This window comes from Malaclemys terrapin, chromosome 4 (genome assembly GCF_027887155.1).
Source record: "Malaclemys terrapin pileata isolate rMalTer1 chromosome 4, rMalTer1.hap1, whole genome shotgun sequence".
Taxonomy (NCBI): domain Eukaryota; kingdom Metazoa; phylum Chordata; order Testudines; family Emydidae; genus Malaclemys; species Malaclemys terrapin.
This window is the reverse complement of record NC_071508.1, coordinates 14,194,695-14,213,413: the sequence shown is the minus strand read 5'-3', so window position 1 is coordinate 14,213,413 and position 18,719 is coordinate 14,194,695. Positions and strand designations below refer to the sequence as shown.

General features: G+C 46.0%; 1 protein-coding gene across 1 annotated transcript in view; it reads left to right on the top strand.

Moving 5' to 3' along the window:
• The window catches only part of IKBKE (inhibitor of nuclear factor kappa B kinase subunit epsilon), a 32,862-nt gene that overhangs the window by 7,295 nt on the left and 6,848 nt on the right, over window positions 1–18,719 (top strand). Inside the window, exons 7-16 of the mRNA XM_054024925.1 lie at window positions 4,835–5,014; window positions 5,689–5,885; window positions 7,224–7,288; window positions 7,384–7,475; window positions 8,394–8,495; window positions 10,778–10,853; window positions 10,967–11,076; window positions 14,138–14,214; window positions 14,428–14,467; window positions 15,443–15,544. Of these exons, the coding sequence (XP_053880900.1) occupies window positions 4,835–5,014; window positions 5,689–5,885; window positions 7,224–7,288; window positions 7,384–7,475; window positions 8,394–8,495; window positions 10,778–10,853; window positions 10,967–11,076; window positions 14,138–14,214; window positions 14,428–14,467; window positions 15,443–15,544 (1,041 nt within the window). The remainder of the gene's footprint in view (window positions 1–4,834; window positions 5,015–5,688; window positions 5,886–7,223; window positions 7,289–7,383; window positions 7,476–8,393; window positions 8,496–10,777; window positions 10,854–10,966; window positions 11,077–14,137; window positions 14,215–14,427; window positions 14,468–15,442; window positions 15,545–18,719) is intronic.

The window sequence follows — 18,719 nt, the reverse complement described above, 5'->3', positions numbered from 1 at the left end:
AGCTCTCGGGGGCGGGGACTTGTCACGCATGCTTACACAACATAGCTGTGCGCCCCGCCCCCCCCCCCAGTGGCTGGACTGCAGAGATGGTTGAGTTGGCTACATCCTTTGAGCCAACAGAGCTGGGGCTTTTTGCTCAGGCAGAGGAGGCTCTTGCTTGTCGATCATAAGGTGCGTTACTTCAATCCCAGCGACCCACGACCCTCCCGAGTGTCCCGTGTCCCGTACAGCGCTGGGCGCGTGGCTGGTGTTGAAATAAACAACTTGAGCATGATTAAGACTTTCAGAGCAATACAAGGCTCTAAAAAGCGGTGACTGAAGCCTCAAAGAGAATGTGTGGAGCCCATTGCTATCTCTGTGCCCTTCATTATAGTCTTCTGTGACTGTGTATCTGTCTCCTGTGAGGTACTTGTTAATATGTACCTGGGGCCTGATTCTCATTTATGTTAAGGCTGGAGTGGTATTAAAGGGCCTAAGTGTATATAAAGTGCCTCAAAACAGTTAGTGTTTGTCCCATGCTATAAATCCAGGGAAAGAGAATTTGCCCATTTTGTCACATTATCCCTCTCAGTTGAAGTGACTCACGTTGTTTTGGTTAATTCCAAAATTTCCCACTATTGACAGTGTCTATATTAATCCTTTCACAGTAGAAGATAGCTTTGGTATTTAAAATCAGAATTTAGGGTGTAATCGTGCCATGAGTCCTTATTGAACCTAGCAGCCCTAATGACTTATCACTGGGATCAAGCCCATAACCAGTATGCAAGCATATCATTGTTTGAAATAACTTGGAGACTTCTCACAGTCATGTTAATCTGTAGTAGCTGCACTACTGTGTGGGATTTTAGTTGAATAATTTCTGCAATGTGTTCGGACTTCTGAGGTGATCCTGAAAGTTCCACTGTCTCTCTTCTTTCTCCAGGAGCTAAATGGTTAATCTTAAAACCCCAGCCAGGGAGGTTCTTTTTGTCAATGAGCTCCCCAACTTCTATCTACTTCCTCTCTTCCCATGTGTCTCAGTTGTGTATTAACACAGGCTCATAATTAGAGAATGAGACTCTGGGCCAGAAAAGCCTGGGTTCTGTTCCTGGCGCTGACTCCCGGTGCTGTATTAGGCCAAAAAAAAAAAAAAAAATGAGGTTAACTTGAGGTTTTTGGCATTTTCCCCTCTCTGTGCCTCTGTTTTCCCATCTGCAAAATGTAAATAATTATATTCACCTACAACACAAAGCAGTTTGGATTCATTCATGTTTGTAAGTGTCTAGGACAGGAGCGCCACCAGCTTTTTTGCCGCCTTAGGCAGCGGAAGGTCCTGCCCCCAACAGAGGCGGCAGAAGGTCCCGCCCCCGAAATACTGCCGATGACCAGGGTGGCCGAAGATTTGGTCGCCACCCCCCAAATGTTAGCGCCCTAGGCGACTGCCTACGTCACCTAATGGGTTGCACCAGCTCTGGTCTAGGAGGAAGTGCATTATGGGAGGGCATTGGAAAAAATATACATCACTGGTGCTCCATTTTGGAACAGTCTTTCTAATACTTTGTAGCCTCTGTCCCAGTGTCCTTTCTGTTAACATGCTTTGAGGTGATAGTAACTTATAACCCCCCCTCCCCCGCTTCCTCTCCTCGGTGCCTTGCCTACGCATGGCACGAGGCACAGCTCATGTGAGGAGGAAAAATGAGCCGAGCACCTTTATTCCAATTCTTCTACTTTTGTACAATGAGTGAGTTTCCTTACGTAGTTCCCCAGAGACATCAGAAGCTGAAGTTTCAGTGCTAAGGCACTGTCCATCGGCAGCAAAAGGCCACCCTTTGTATCTGCATTGCCTTCAAACAGCTGATGAAAACTAAAGAAATAAAATTCTGTCCACACCCTTCTGATAATCCGTGTGAAATATACTGCCAGGGAATTAGGACATTTCCAATGTGGGCAAGTGTCCACATTGTAAAACACACCAGTGCCGTAAAAACCATCCCTGCTCCTCCCAAGTCTATTTTGTTCCAGGTCTTGTACTGTGCCCCTTGCTGTGCTATCTGGGCACCTGAGGTCAGGGTTGAAACCTATGGATGGGGCAAGGTGAACACTTTACTAAAGCTTACCTGAGCAATGGTTTTCCCATTCTGTGAAAATTTTCAAGTTACCGAGAATTTTTCTCATCCTAAATTGGGAGGAAGAGTCGAAATCTAGAAAATTTGCATGAACCAAAAATTCCCCCCTCCCTTCCCCCCCCCGCAAAGTTCCGTTTGGGCCTGTGACGGGTTGGATCACAGAAACCCCCTTGGGAGCTGCCACCCGATGTGCCAAGACTACCCCTGCTCCTGTTTTCCCTGCCAGCTCAGGACTCCAGCACCCTGTCTTGCTGAGCCAGACTTTCCCATCTGCTCCAACACGGACCCAGGGTCTGAATCACTTGCCCCAAAGCTGCAAGTTTACCTGAAAACAGCTCACAGAAGTGTGCTTGTCTTTAGCACTCAGATGCCCAACTCCCAATGGGGTCTAAACCCAGATAAATCCGTTTTACCCTGCATAAAGCTTATGCAAGGCCAACTCATAAATTGTTCGTCCTCGATAACACTGATAGAGTTGTGCACAGTTGTTTGCTCCCCCAGGTATTAATACATACTCTGAGTAAATTACTAAATAAAAGTGATTTTTATTAAATACAGACAGTAGGATTTAAGTGGTTCCAAGTAGTAACAGACAGAACAAAGTAAGTCACCAAGCAAAATACAATAAAATGTGCAAATCTATGTCTAATCAAACTGAATACAGATAATCTCACCCTCAGATGCTTCAGTAAGTTTTTTTTCTCAGACTGGACACCTTCCAGGCCTGGGCACAATTCTTTCCCCTGGTACAGCTCTTGTTGCAGCTCAGGTGATAGCTAGGGGATTCTTCATGATGGCTCCTCTCCCCCCTTTGTTCTCTTCCACCCCTTTATATATCGTTTGCATAAGGCGGGAACCCTTCGTCCCTCTGGGTTTCCACCCCCTCTCACTGGAAAAGCACCAGGTTAAAGATGGATTCCAGTTCAGGTGACATGATCACATGTCACTGCAAGACTTCATTACTCACTTGCCAGCACACACATATACAGGAAAAAGAACAGGAGTACTTGTGGCACCTTAGAGACTAACAAATTTATAGAGCATAAGCTTTCGTGGACCACAGCCCACTTCTTCGGATGCATACAGAGTGATTCCAAGTACTCCTGTTCTTTTTGCGGATACAGACTAACACGGTTGCTACTCTGAAACATATACAGGAAGACTCACAGGTAAACACAGCCATCTACAGACAATGGGAGTCATCAAGATTCCAAACCATCATTACATAATTACAATAGGCCCTCAGAGTTATATTTTATATTTCTAGTTTTAGATGTGAGTGGTACATTTATACAAATCGGATGATCACACTCAGTAGATTATAAGCTTTGTAATGATACCTTACAAGAGACCTTTTGCATGAAGCTTATCCCAGTGATGTTATATTCACTTCTTACCATATTTTTCTAAAACTATCCCAGTTACATTATATTCACTTATTATCATGTTTTTATAAAACCATATGGACTGCACAACGTCACAGGGCCAATCAAAACTTTTTGTTCTGGTTGCAACGTAAACTCTTTTTAGTTTAAATTCACTACAGTTTTGAACAAGGCCTTTTGATTTGAACAAAACTTTGCACTTTGAAAATGTTGAAATGGGGGTTTCAACCATTCTGGGTGGGGGGGAAAAATCCGATCCTTTTTTTTTGAGTTGGGAAATGGACATTGTTCTGCAAACAGCTTCGGCTTGAACGAGTGGGCGAAAAACCAGTTAGTCAAAATATTCCCAAGCAGCTCTACGCTTAAGCTGTTGCTGCTGTCTGTGCCATCCCTCTCCTGTGGCTAAAGAAGGGGTTTCAGTCTCTAGGGCTGTCAATACAGCACCTCTCACCAGCCCTAAATTCACCTTAAAAGAAAAGGCATTCATTTCTTAAACCCTCCCCTCGCTCCCCCCCCCCCCGCCAATCTTTCCATCCTATCAAGATGAGGCTTCAGGGATTCAAAAGAGGTTTATAGTCAGTCTGTCTCTTCCTGCCTGACAGCCTGTGAACCCATCTATTTAGTCTCTGTTACATCCCCAGGGAAATGAATATTGGGAAAACAAACTCTCTGGGTCCTGAGTTTGATTCATTGGCGAGGGCTAAATTGTAATGGAGCATCTGGAGAAATGCATGTGACAAGCCCATGGATGCTGGATGAATATTGTATGGGGCTGTGTCAAGGAAAGCTGAACGTATCCTTAATGATGACAAAGCGTAGGCCATGCGTTCCTGAGAGCTCGTCAGGGAAGCTATTCGGCCATGCCATGAAATGGGGAGTAAGTGGCATACAATTTGATGATGTATCATCCTTATAATTCCCAGTCCCATTCTGTTTGAAGTTGATTGGAAAAATTATAAAGGGAGTTGGATCAGGATCATAGAGTGCCTGGGTTCTTAATCTGGGGCACATGCTTTTCATCTGTAGATTTCAAGGCGCTTTACAAAAGAAGGCCTAGTAGTATCTCCATTTTACAGAGGCACAGAAAGGGGAAGTAACTTGCCCAAGGTCACACAGAGGTCAGTGGCAAAGCTGGGAATAGAACCCCGGTCTCCTGATTCCCAGTCCAGCATCCTATCCATTGGAACGCACTGTCTTCTGTTCATTTTTATTTTTATTTTTATTTATTTTTTGTTATTTTGTGTGTGCGTGTGTGTGTGTGTGTGTGTGTATATATATATATATATATATATATATATATATATATATATGATAAACATCTTCATTTCCTTTCCTTCGCTTCAGGGGGCTGAAGAGCCAGCTCATCCCCATACTGGCTAACATTCTGGAAGTTGATCAGGAAAAATGCTGGGGCTTTGATCAGTTTTTTGCTGAAACCACTGACATCCTGCACAGGATAGTGGTCCATGTCTTCTCCTTGCAGCAAGCTACCATGCACCGGATCTACATCCATGCCTACAACACGTAAGCACGGCTTAGCCCCTGGCAAATCTGGGAGAAGAATCCAGGAGCCCTGAGTTGCAGGCCAAATTTTCACTGCAGGTTTACGGTGTGCACCTGGGAGAGGCACGTGTTCTCTTTGCACCTCGGCCAAACCGGCTGAAAAACCAGTGGGAAAAGCAGAAGGTTCAGTTTAATGCTGAGCTGCGCTTCCCCAGGGAAGCGTATCAGCTGGAAGGGGTTGCTTATTGCTGTCCCCTGTATGCCTGCTCTGCTGCTCTCCACTGCACAGGAGGCTGCATTTCATTGGAGGAGAAGTGATCCTTGAGTGTTTTTTTGTTTGTTTGTTTTGCTCGTATTGGGCATAATCCGAAACCCATTGATGTGAAAGGAAAGTCTCCCCCTGACGTCACTGGAAGTTAGGTCAGACTGCTAAAGTGTTCAGGTGACCGAATGCTAGGGCAATGGCAATCCACAATAAATATCACTGTAAAGAAGTCTGATGCCGCATGCTGCCGGGAAGCTTTGCTGGATCCCAACCGAGCTTCCTTTAGTGAACGATAAACTCAAGAGTAGGATTGGGGGGGTGGGTGGACAGAATAATAGCGAAACTACTGGCTATTGTGTGAAATTATTTCGGTTGCTGATAGCCTCATGTTTTATTTCCCTTCTGTTCCCTTGTTTGCTTTTTGTTTCAGTACCACCATATTTTTAGAAGCTGTCTTCACGCAGACAAATATAGCCCCTCACCATCAAGAATATTTTTTTGAAGGTCACCCGTATCAATTGGAACCCAGCTTGCAAGCTCACAATTTCTCCAGAACCACAGAAAATAGCCCACTGACCTTGCTGAGCAGTGTACCGGAGGAGCCCGTGGGAGTGAAATTCAGAGATCGTGAGTACAGTCATCTCGTAAAATGGAGCCTTCTGCTTCCAATCCAGCCATTTGAGCTCTTCTAGTGGGTTTAGTTTCCGCCATCTGTGTATGCACGCATATGGTCACGCTTGCAATGTCCTCCTGATACAGGGCTCTTGGTCACTTCATCTGGAGTCTCACTGCAGAGCTGTAAATTATTAGGGCAAAGCTCAACAGAGAGGAAGGGATGGTTTTGTGGTTAAAGGCATTGGACATGGTTGGGTTGGGTTCAGTTTTCATCTCTGAAACAGATTTCCTGTGTGCCCATGGGGAAGTCATTTAGCCTCTCTGTGCCTCTGTCACCAATCTGTAAAATGGGAGTGATGATAATACTCTTTTCCCACCCTTTGTCTGTCTTGTCCGTTCAGATTACTCTTTAGGGTGGGAACCACCTCCTGCAATGTCTCTGTAGAGTGCCTAGCACAATGGGGCCAGGACCTGGCTGAGACATCCGGGTGCTACCATCAGTTAATAAAGTCTGAGCTCTGCTCTGCCCTGCTGAACCCAGAGATGTGGGCGAGTGATCTGAGCGCAGGACTAGGAACAAGGAATTCCTAGCTTCTCATCCCAGAGCTGACAGATTCCCTCTATGGGCTTGAGTGAAAATTTTCTGCCTCTCATTCTCTATCTGTAAAATGTAAATTGTTTAGCCATGTCTTAAAGATATGAAGAGGATTAATTAGTTAATATTTGTAATTCACTTGAGATCAAAAGTGCTCTCTACCTGCTAAGTACTTTTGTGTATTAGGATCCACACTGCAGTTCGCTGCTTTATATCCTCTCTTTATTCCATGTGCAGACCTCCAGGGCAAAATGTGTTGCAGAGACCCACAATGTGAGCCGGAGAGGAGAACGTTACCCTTCCCATTAGATTAGACAGAGAAGTGCCCATAAAGCCTTCAGGGAAGGATGCTTTCTGTGTTGATGTCTGTATAATAAAACATCGGTTGAGATGAGAGTGGCAGATAGTTACATTCCTGCTTGTGTTTTGTGCACAGGAGCTGATGGTACAACTTCCAAGATGTAGGTAAAATTTTAAACATTTCCTATGTGACTTAGAAGCCTAAGTCATTTTTGAAAGTAGAACTTGGACTTCTAAGTCACATGGGAGATTTGGAAAATGTCCCCCATATCTGGTGTAATACCTGTGGTTTGCCTAAGTGGGCACTAGATGTCACTGCTGATCCACAAGAGTGCAACTCCTTGAGAGATTCCCTGTTATGAAGCAAACGTGAAGCACAGAGGGTCCCTCTGTATAGCGGGTGATATAGGAAATATACCCACAAAGGGCTCTGAACGATGTCTCTTTGTTTTCAGCGTCACATGAGTTTCCAAAGTTTGTCCCAAAGGTTGATGTCCTAGCTGACTGCAGCATGGCAAAGGTATGTTGGGGATTTCAGCTCAAGATTGAAATAGGCTTTTGGAAATCACACTCAAGTGAAGGAATGGTCATTGGCAGTGCCCTTTTGCCTTCTAGGGTGTCCTGAGTGCCGTTCACCAGACACTGAAGATCTCTCGGTCACTTTTGAAATGTCAAGAGTTTATTCTGAGAGGTCTTTACTGGGTGATGTAAGTACATGACAGCCAGTGTACCCTGTTGGTGCTGTGTAAAGAACAGCCGGAACTGTTTGATTTCTTTTCTCTCTGTGTAGCTGATAGAAATATCTTGTGTTTGAGAACCAGATCGCTTACTCAGACAATCCCCCAATAATATTCTACAGTGGTGCTCCAAATCTTGCAGTGTCACTGCATATGCTGCAGTGGTTTGGATCAATACTATTGAGAGAAAGTGTGTGTGTGCGCGCACGCACATGTGTAATGTTAGATGTAAAAAAATAAAACAATTTGGGGATATTCTCTCTGCTTCTGAACTGCAGAAGGGTGTGTGCATGTGTGTGAATTAGAGACACCCGAGAGATTCATTCAGAGCATGTGTTCCAGATGGAATCCTTGTCCCCACTGTGGCTGAGCACGTGTCACAGTCTGACACCGATGGGTCGGTTCAGGCCAGGGTGGTAAATATAGCAGTGTTAATGCCCATAGTACAGTGTCTTGCCTGTTTAGACTCTAAGCTCTTTGGAGCAAGAACTCTCTCATGTTATAGGGCCCCCAATATCAGGTGATCAGAGTAAATGATAGAGCTGTGTATATTCTACCGTTCATGGTTACAAGCACCCAAAGGAAACCCTGAAGCACAAGGCTGGGGCTTGAGGGGTGGGGAGAGGCAGATGTGATTAGAAGCAAGTTAAGAACACAAGAACGGCCCTACTGGGTCAGACCAAAGGGCCATCTAGCCCAGTGGCCAATGCTAGGTGCCCCAGAGGGAATGAACAGAACAGGGAATCATCAAGTGATCCATCCCCTGTCACTCATTCCCAGCTTCTGGCAAAGTGGGTTTGCGAACGGGCAAACACTCAAAGTTCAGCTGCATTGCACCCCTTGGGTGAGGGGAGTTGGATGATTCCAGACAAACCTGTCTCTTTGCAGTGAGAGCCTGAAAGCCAAGTGCTCCCGTGTTGTGGAGAGAAGGGAAGCGGCCGTTTCGATGCTGAGCGGCTTGCAGCATACCGAGCTGAAGGCCTTCGTGTTGTAAGTATCGCTTTGTTGCTGTCACTTGTGCAGCAAGGGGTAAAGATGCTCTGCAGCTGTGCGCATGTGGTCGTGGCACTGAGCTGTGTCTGTCCCACACGTGGGCTGGTCCGATAGGGGCTCTGCACAGGCCCTTGTCACTTGAGCTTGAAGAGAAGTTATTGCAGCTCTCAGAACGTTAGGGATTAAGAGGGAAAGTTTCCAAAACTCCTGCATGACTCAGGAGCACAAGTCTAGCGGCAAGCCACTGGGATTTGTGCTCCTCACGCACACTGGGGCTTTGGAAAAATCCACCTGAGGCCTCTTTGGTGGCCCCCACCTACTCGACTGGAGCGTCAGTTATAGGACTCTTGGTTAATATAAATCCAAAGGCCATGTTCTCTTCTCCGGACTTGGGACGATGTAGGTTTCCCACCTTCTGTACTGAGGCATCTGCTGCTCTCGTGCGTGACAGAAAAATGTGTAGAGCTCCGTTAACGTCTCTGTGGTGAATCTGGTGCTGCCTATTTAAATCCTGGGAGGGGGAGCAGAACTCACCAGGGTAACAGCAAAGGCCACGTGCGCAGCCACAGAACCCAGAACTTAACTGACTGCAGGAGACAAAGAATCAAAAACAAGGGCAGAGCATGTAGCTCACAAGGTGCAAACAAGGGATCCAGAGGGGAACACCAGGCAGAGAATTCCCCTGACAGCCAAGGAGGCCGAGGTCCTTTATTGTCCACAGAGCTGGTACAGCATGGAAAGGAAGCAGTGCGGTATCCCACTTCTCCCTCCACCAGTGTAGAGTACCTTCACCCTGACCATCTGAGCCACTTTCCCATTCTGTTTCCAGGGCCCATTCAGTCCTTGTCTTCTGTGCTGAGATCTTCAACCCATGGTGGCAGTTTTGGTGATGTGGACGCCAGTCCACTAGGAACTGGATCTAGCTCACCACTCGAGGCAGCGCTTGGCAGCGCAGCCTATTGGATAGAGCACTGGGCTGGGACTCGGGAGACCCAGCTTCTATTCCTGCCCTCTGGTGACCTTGGGCAAGTCATTTCCCCTCTCTCTGCCTCAGTTTCCCCATCTGTAAAAAGTAACTAATGAGACTGGTCTCCATTATAAAACGCGTTGAGATCTACTGATTAAAAAGTGCTGTACAAGAGCTTGATATTACTTTTATTCCTGAAACGAAGTGACCAAGGCAATGCTCTGTGCAGGAGGAACTTGTCAGGAGCCCTTGCTGGTTATCTGTAGGTATTGTGCTCCAGATGATTGGGGCAGTGGAGAAAGAGACTTGTGAGTAAACTGGGTTGCTGGTGAGTGTTACGTTCCTGCAATCCTTGTACGTAGGGCATGTGCAGGAATGTCTGAGCTGAATGGTTACCCTTCCCCCTCCCCCCCCTTGGATGATCAGTCTCCACTTTCATAAGAACTTGGATTTTAGTCCCTGGTGGTCTGGCTGCTCTCTGGGGTTTTTCAGATTGAATATTACAGGGTACAGCAAACCTATATAAGCCACAGAGATGAAGTCATAGCGTAAATTCAAGGAGACACCAGTGCTGGAATCTTCAGCTGAATGCAAATGGAAAAAAAGAGCCTTGTTGCTCGGTAAAATGAAAACCGCGTGAAGAGTTACACTGCATTAACCTAAATCCCAGGGGGAGGTCAGTCAGACAGAGACATTGTTCTCCCAAGGGAATGGGTGGAATCCCTGTCCAAAACCCTGTAGAATCTCTACTATAAGGAACAATTCTGCATTCGCCCTGGAGGATGGATGTGTCTCTTCTGTCTCTAAATCTCTAGGATTCAAACCCATTACAGTGCATTTCTGCTGAGCGCTGCCTCCAGCCTGACCGCACTCCTTACGTTGATGTGCCTTTTATTTCCATTTAAGAAGCTCCATTAGTGGAACTTCCATCAGAGACCAAGTTACAGGGAAATCTCAGACAATCCTACTAAATACGTCCATTGCTGTCACTGCTGCTCCAGTGAAATCCAAGCCTACCCGTGGTCATTTAGCTCTTGCGTCTTTGTTTTATCACCTCAGGGGTGGAAAATGGTTTATTTGGGGTTGGGTTATTTTATTGCTGAGAGAGCTGCCTAGGGGGATTTAGAGGTGTGATTCCCATTCATTTCAATGGGAGCTGTGATTGTAAATCTCCTAGATGCCTTTGTAACTTCCAGCTTAAGAGGAGGGTTTTCATTTGCCCAGGTGTTATCTGCCCCTCTTAGCCCAGGGCAGGAAAAGCCCCTCTGAATCCGGCCTCTGGTTTAATAAAGCTTTGATCTGTGTCTAATAGGTATGAGTCTGTTTCTGGAGGGAACGGTAGTCCAGAGCTGAAGGATCTGGCTGAGGTGAAAACAAGGCTGCAGACTGTGAGTATGTAGCTCCAGCTATGGGTGTTATGTGGGAAGGAGCTGAGAAGCCCATGTGGAACTTCTCTGATTAATGGAGAGCCCTGGTCTGGACCTTTTCTTTCCCACTGTAGGTCACTGAAGACCTCACCAGATGTTCCCACAGCATCTCCGAACATAAAGGGACATTGGACTCTCTTTTGTCTGAGCTGGTAAAGCACAGGAAACAGGCACATGAAGATAGGTTTGTGGAATAAGCTTTTGTTTAATGTTGAAAAACATTAATATATTTTCATATGCAACTGTCTGTATATTGCTGTACACACCTACTTATAGTGTGTGCCTATATTGATGTATAAGTTACAGTACACTACCAATATTTGCATACAGTTAAGAGTACGTTTTATATTAATATTACTTTGCATTTAAGTGCAAGATATTGATAATTTTATGTCAGATATAAGTGGTGTACTGTATATATGCATATCCAGTTCCAGTACACTGCCAATATTTGGCACCTTATTTTGCACTATATATTTAAGTAATAATAGCTGTACCATTATTAGCACTAATAATATTACTTTGGACATACTATAGTGCCTTTCATCCATACATCTCCAGGCACTTTCTTAACGTATCATTATTGTTGTGGGAAAACTTTGGAAAATTGGCACCAAATATGTCAGCATTCCCTCCCTCCCCCATTTTTCAGTCTGTTCTAATAATTATCCCCATTTTCATAAATAGGGAAATGGAGTCAGTGGCAGGACTGGGATTAGAACTCAGGACTGTCACACACATCATAACTAACCCCCTGCCAAGATGCAGGATTAGACTAGATGACTCTTGCGGTCCCTTCCAACCCATGGTTCTATGATTCTTTGACTGTCAACTCCCAGGCCCAGTTGGGACCATACTGCCTGTAACCTTCTAGTAATGTTCTTGGTGCATGTGCGTTGGCCAGCTGTGATTCTAGGGAGCATGATTTCATTTCAGGCTACTTATTTGGAACTTGTTTCACTTTCTGCTATGAGAACAATTCAGTCCCAGCTTCTAGAGAAACATGCGTATAAATGTGTATACACTTGGGTACTATAGTCTCTGGTGGCATTTGATCTCAAGGATGCTCTTTATCATTCTTATCTAACGTTTGCGTTGAGGATGCCAGTTTCCTGGATTAGAGTACTAGGGACTGTCTTATGGTATTAATAAAGCCAGAGCCGGAGCTTTTCCCCAGGAGCCAGAAGAGATTGCACTCAGAAGCCTCTGTGTTTCCAGGTCATTGCTGTTTAAACTAAGCTATATTTAGAATGCTGCTTATTTTTATAATGTCCCTCATGGCAAGTGTCATAATGCCCGTTATGGGTGAATGTCGATGATAAGCTTAGGTGAGAAGGAGAAGTTTGGAGGGACGGGACTCCCCTTTGGAAGGAGATGGGGAGGTTGCCTCAGGCAAATGGAGCAGTGCAAATGAATTGACAGCTATAGAAAATGAAGGAGGTGTCGGGGGAGGAATTGTCCGGAAGCCAAACCTAAAGGAGCAGAGGACTAGGTGAAGGTGAGGTTAAATGGAGACGGGAGGGGCAGCGTAGGTGGAGGTGAGGCTGGCAGAGCAAGTCTCTGGGGAGGTTTGACAAGCAGAATGTGGTCTCGGGCACTAGCTCCTAAATAAACCCACTTCTGTGACTCAGTTTGAGGTTTTCTTGGTGGGCTCCCAATTTCCCCTTTAGCTCAAGGGTGTTTAAGTGCCTCCCCACCCATGCCATGCCACACCAGCCAGCTCTGTTTTTATTTGAATGCCCGAGGAGTGGACCCATGAAAAATGCCCAGGCCCTGCTCCAGGGAGCTTGCAGCCAGCTCCAGGCACAAGCACAATATTTCAGAGGTGCAATACGTAGGGGTTAAAGTAGATTGAAACAGGAGGGGAGTTCTCACTGCACCAGTTGAGCTAATAGGAGTGGGAGCTGCTCTCCCCAAGCCTGGGAGGGAAGGGGCAGCACCCATCTGCTATGGGCAGAGGTGGCAGAGCTACGTTCCTCTCCGTCCCGCTACCCACCATCACAATCCCTGGGCTAATACAAGCTGGGGGTGGGGGAGAAGAAGCTTGCAATAGGCACCATTGGGAAATCTCTTTTGGAGCAGGCAGGGCTGCCTGGGGGGGGGAGAGTGGGGCAATTTGCCCCGGGCCCCATAGGGGCCCCCATGGGAATACAGTATTCTATAATATTGCAGCTTTTTTTATGGAAGGGGCCCCCAAAATTACTTTGCCTCAGGCCCCCTGAATCCTCTGGGCGGCCCTGGGAGCAGGGACTGTGCTGCTTTTCTGGTTGGAAAATGCCTCAGAACATTGCAGGCACTACCAGAACCAACCAACCACAATAACAGGGGTGTGTTAAGGATGAATTTGCATGATCCTGGTCTCCCGTGGGAAGAGTTGCAGGACAGCCTTCTTTGGCCAGGCCTAGCCCGCTGATGAATTCCTGGCTGGCTGCCGCAGAGGGAGATGGGGTTTAAGCTCTTGAGCCTTTCCTGCACTGAGCTTTTAGTTAAAATCTCCCACTTGTGCATCCCATCTCTGTTAGCAACAGTGGGAGCCTTGGTGTGGACTGGACACTGGTATTTTAACCAGTGTGTGGTCTAACCCCACTCAGAGCAGGGCTAAACAACACAGCGGTAAAAGCACCTGCTTGCGCTCTTTCTATGCAAGGGCTCCTGCTGGGGGAGCCATTCCTGCAGCTGATGCAATGCTGGGAGACTTCACACAAGGCTCAGTGTCGATGCAGCCTTCTCAACATCTTGAATGTCTCCGCTTAAGTCTAGTGAGATGCCTGGACACCCTGATGTAAAGGCTAGTAGCAGTACTAACAAGGAGGGAGTTGGTGGTTCGTTGTGTGAGGAGACAAGTGAATGCCTCAGGGCTGGTCTTAGCCACCTAGATTTCAAAGTCCTGCTGGGGTAGTAGTAGTAATACCTAGCTTTGTGTAGAGCTTTCCATTTGTCAACCTCAAAGGGCTTTACAAAGGAGATCAGTATAATTATCCCCATTTTACAGAGGGCGAAACTGAGGCATAGAGAGGGGACATGCGCAGGGTCATGCGACAGGCCAGTGGCAGAACTGGGAAGAGAACCCTAGTTATCCTGAATCCCAGTCCAGTGCTCTATCCACTACGGGGCACAGCCTCCGCTTTGCGCTCTGTGCGACTCACAGGGAAATGGGTTGCTGCAGACCCAGCTCCTCGTCTGAAACAAGGTTTAATTGAACATTTGGATGGAAAGAAAACACATCTCATGTCCTGGTTCCACAGCATCCGGCAGATGGAGTGCTGCCTCGAGAAGATGCAGCTCATATACAAGCAATTCAAGAAGACCCGGATGAGTCCGCGTAAGTAGCTGAAGTTGGTGAGTTAGGCACCCAACTGCCGTTGACTTGAACACCGTTAGGAAAATTTCAGCTGTAGTTTTTTCCTCAAGAGGTCTCTTGCTATAGTGTAGCAGCTGTGAGTATATGTAGGTACATTTATCAGTCTGTATGAATGTGGAAGGTCCCAATGTTCTTTCCCGGCACATGACCAATAAGTATCTTTCTCTTTTCTAGGGCTAGCCTACAATGAGGAACAAATACACAAGCTGGAAAAGTAAGTAAATAACCCATTGTTCCAGGGTCTTGAATGCCTGGCCATAGTTAACTGGGCCGATCAATCTCTGGCATTTCTGATTGCCTTTTGAGGAGACTCAAAACGTTCTCGGATTATTAATGCTAAGAATGTCTGGCCTGTAAATGACTTCCATGTCAATCAGTTTATCGATCCCAGCCGAACTACAAACCTCTTTAGGAGAAGGTGCAAGAAACCCCATAGTGTAAATATATGTATCCTGTAAGATCTTTGGGGCAGAGACTGTCTCTTCATTATGTGTACACAGCACCTAGCGCAAAATGGCCCAATCCGTGACTGGGGCCTTGAGGCACTATCACATTACAAATTAAAACGAATAGTCATGGAGAATGATGAAACAACCTACCTGCAGGTTACTGCCCGCCAACAATTAGTGGCTGGCTTATGCGTGAAGACCCCTGTTCAGGAAAGCAATTAAGCCACAAGCTTAACTTTCAGTGGGAATTAGGTATCTAAATGGCACTTGTTCTTTTTAAAATCTCCCCCAAACCCAACAGAAGCCAATGGGACTTACAGATGCAAAACGTTAATCACGTGCTTAAATGTTCACCTGACACAACAGAGTTTATACCCCCTATATATTTTATCAGATCTAATGTTACTGTGGACTGTCTCATTAAACTTGAAGGTGGAGATTTTTCAAAAGCACCTGTGGGATTTAGGAGCACACGTCCTAATAGCTTTCAGTAGGACGTGTGCTCCTAAATCTCTTAGATGCTTTTGGAAAATCTCCCATTAAAGAGAGTCTCCCTACAAAATTTTGCCTGGGACTTGTTTTTACGCCACAGCAGAATTTGCCTTGCCTTCAGAAAGTGCAGCACCCCGCCCATCTTTCCTTTCTGGAGACCATCTCAGCGCTCCTGTTACTTCAGTGATGGTACTGAATCCCACCCAAATAATGCTCATTTTCTTTTTCCTCTCCCCCAATCTTTTCAGGATGAATTTAGGGCATTTGGCCAAAAAGGTCTTGTCGATTTTCCAGGAGGACTGCGTACAGAAATATCAAGCTATTCTGGCCATCCATGGGAACATAACTAGGTAATGGCCGTGCTCTCTTCTTCACCTGTGTCCTGTGTGTTACACCAGATATCCTGGTTCTAGTTTTCCATGTAAGCAGAGCTGGTACTTTGGGAGCAGCCTCTGTGTTCATAGTCGTGGGTTGGGATCACCATGGTGCAGGGGCTGTGATTCCTGTGAACACTAATATGTAGTCATCCCTCCGAGAACCTCTTGTAGCTCCTAAAGGTCTCCAAACATTACGCTAATGGTGGGGCTTGGTTCAAGATATATTACTAGTACCTCCCGTTGGGGTTGGGGAGGAAATCGTAATAAGTCACAAAGCTAGTAAGAAATCCTCCAGGGCTGCTACTGCCTGTCTTGTGTTTTTATCCTGTGCCAAGAATTGCTCAGCCGTTGCTCTGTAGAAGAGCTTATTAAGAAGCATGGTGGAGAGGCCCTGCCAGTGATGTTCCTAATAGTGTGGACGGATGTAATTCAGAGACGAGCCCAAGTCTGATTCCTGGATCCATGTTCTAGCCTGTATCTATTTCTGTGGTGGTCTGAATCCAAAGAACCTGAACCCTAGGGGGAAAGACTGAATTTAGATTCAGATTCTGACCCCCCCAACCTTGGATTGCTTGGATGCAGGGTCTGGGTTTGGCTGACAAAGCTTCTCTCTGGAGTTTGGATCCTGGGGTTTGAGGATCCACCTCTAGTTCTAATCTATTGCCTATGTTTTATTATGCTAATTTGCCTGTTTCCTGTCTGAAGGAGCTTACAGTCTAGGGCCCTAGGTAACATCAGTGGGGCTATTTATGGTGTCAATAGGCCTTAAGCATGTGTGTAAGTTGTTACAGGGTAATAATAAATACCCAGTTCTTTTATGTAGCATTTTTCGTCAGTAGGTTTCAAAGCACATTTACAAAGGAGGGCAATATCGCTATACTCATTTTACAGATGGTGAAACTGAGGCCTGGGAACGGTTAAGTGGCTTGCCCAAGGTCAGCCAGCAGGGCAGTGGCAGAGGCAGAATCAGAAACCGAACCCAGGCCTCCAGAGTCCCAGTCCAGTGCTCTGTCCAATTGGCTGACCAGGGTCTAAGTAATAACCCAGAGCACAGGAAAAAGTTACAAGTGGGTAAGAGGAAGAGAAAATTAATTCCCTGGCTGGGTAAATGCTGATCAGTCAGAGTTGAGGGAGAAGAGAAAAGGGGGTGATTTTCCCTGACTGTCCCCTCACACCTCTGTATTGGGGAACACACACGGCAGCATTTTAAAATAAAAAAATCCAGCCGACCATCCCTCCCAGTGCCAAACTGCCTCAGCTTCCCTTCAAGTGGCTGATTTCTTTGTTCACTCAACGGGAGGGTTCCGTGTACTACAACGAGGCTGCTATTAAGACAGAGAGCGCCACTTACAAAGAATGATTTTATGTTAAATGGTGTTTGGGGAATACAGCAAAGAGCAAATTGCCCTGTGGTGATTGAGTGCTGCACAGTGACTTACCACAGCAAAAAAAGTGGAGTTACTTAGCTGTGGCTGTTGCCGAGGTTGGGTTTTTATTGCAAAGTTGCTTTTAAAGTGGAGCATCTTCTCCCCAAGGCTTTAGGTGTGGGTGGGAATGATTTTCTCTAACCGTTAGCATTAGAACTTGCTTTTGGTTTGGCCCCTCTGTTTGAGGTGGAATCGAGTTCAGTGAGATTTATTGTGTGGGGGAACTTTTAGGACAAGCCTGGTAGTGAAGCTCAAACCTCCTGTAAGTGGATCTCAAAAAGCCCTAGGACATCTTTTTCAGGAGCAAGCATCTGCCTTGGTGTCCTTGGCTACCATTTTCTTTCTTCCCCCCACACTGTTGGGCAGGAGGCACACAGTACCTCCTTGGAGAAACAGAGTAGAACAGTGGCTCTCAACCTTTCCAGACTATTGTACCCCTTTCAGGAGTCTGATTTGCTTTGCGGACCCCCGAGTTTCACCTCACTTAACTAGTTGCTTACAAAAATCAGACATAAAAATACAAAAGTGTAACAGCCACTAGTACTGAAAAATGGCTTATTTTCTCATTGCTACCATATAATTATAAAATCAATCAATTGGAATATAAATATTGTACTTATATTTCAGTGTATATTACATAGAGCAGTATAAACAAGTCATGGTCTGTATGAAATTTTAGTTTGTACCAACTTCACTAGTGGTTTTTATGTAGCCTGTTGTAAAACTAGGCAAATATCTAGATGAGCTGATGTACCCCAGGAAGATCTCGGTTTACCCCCACGGGTACACGAACCACTGGATTAGACAACCTCTTGAGGTGCCCTCCTTCCCTACCCTTTTCTAATCATGTGCTGTGCAGCAGTTCTGACTAGCTGCAATCCCGTACCCCAAAAGTGGCTGCATTTCAGTGGTAGGGGAAGGAGTTCTCGAACATAATAGATGCAATCCTGGAGTCCCCATTCCCTGTGCAGTTAAATTGCTTGTTGACTTCAGTGGGAGTTTTTTCTCTGAGGATGATCTTCACCCCTTTGCAGAGGGGACAGTATGAGGCCTTTGCAACATGTTAGTCTCATTTAGATTTAAGTGGGATTTGCATGGGAGCAGTGGGTTTTTTTGTTTAAGATTTCTCTTGTTTTCCTTTTCTCTCCTGGTCGATTTCTATAGTTTGAGGTCAGAGTTGTTTCTTACTTTCACTTCATTTCTAATTGGCTTGTTTTGGATTTGTCCTTGTTTAGTGGGTGGGGTTCTGTGGTGTGATGGGTCTTTTCTGGGGATTGCACTGTTGACTTTCAAAGAACAAAAATAAAGCCAAAACAAACGTACAACCTCTTTCCAGAATGATGAGGGTTTCATCTGCGTCACGTCTGTCCACTGGGAGGCACCTTTGCACTCAGGCACATAGCACAGGTGGCAACAGGGTGAGTCCCCCCAAGATTGTAGACAGGTTCTTGGTCTGAAACACACCAGTGACGCTGTTGGTAATCTGCACGTGGCAGCTGTTGCTCTGACCAAATATTGAGCTCTGTTCACCCCAGATGTGTGACGGCTCCATTGGAGAGGGTCTCATGACTCAATGCTAATTGTTCTGATCAAACAAGTGATCCCACTGACTGGGAGTGATCTGAGCTCTTTGGGGCAGGGACTGGTCTAGTTTCTTGTCTGCACAGTGCCTAGCGTAACAAAACTCTGATCCTTGACTGGGGCCTCTACGCCTTACCATA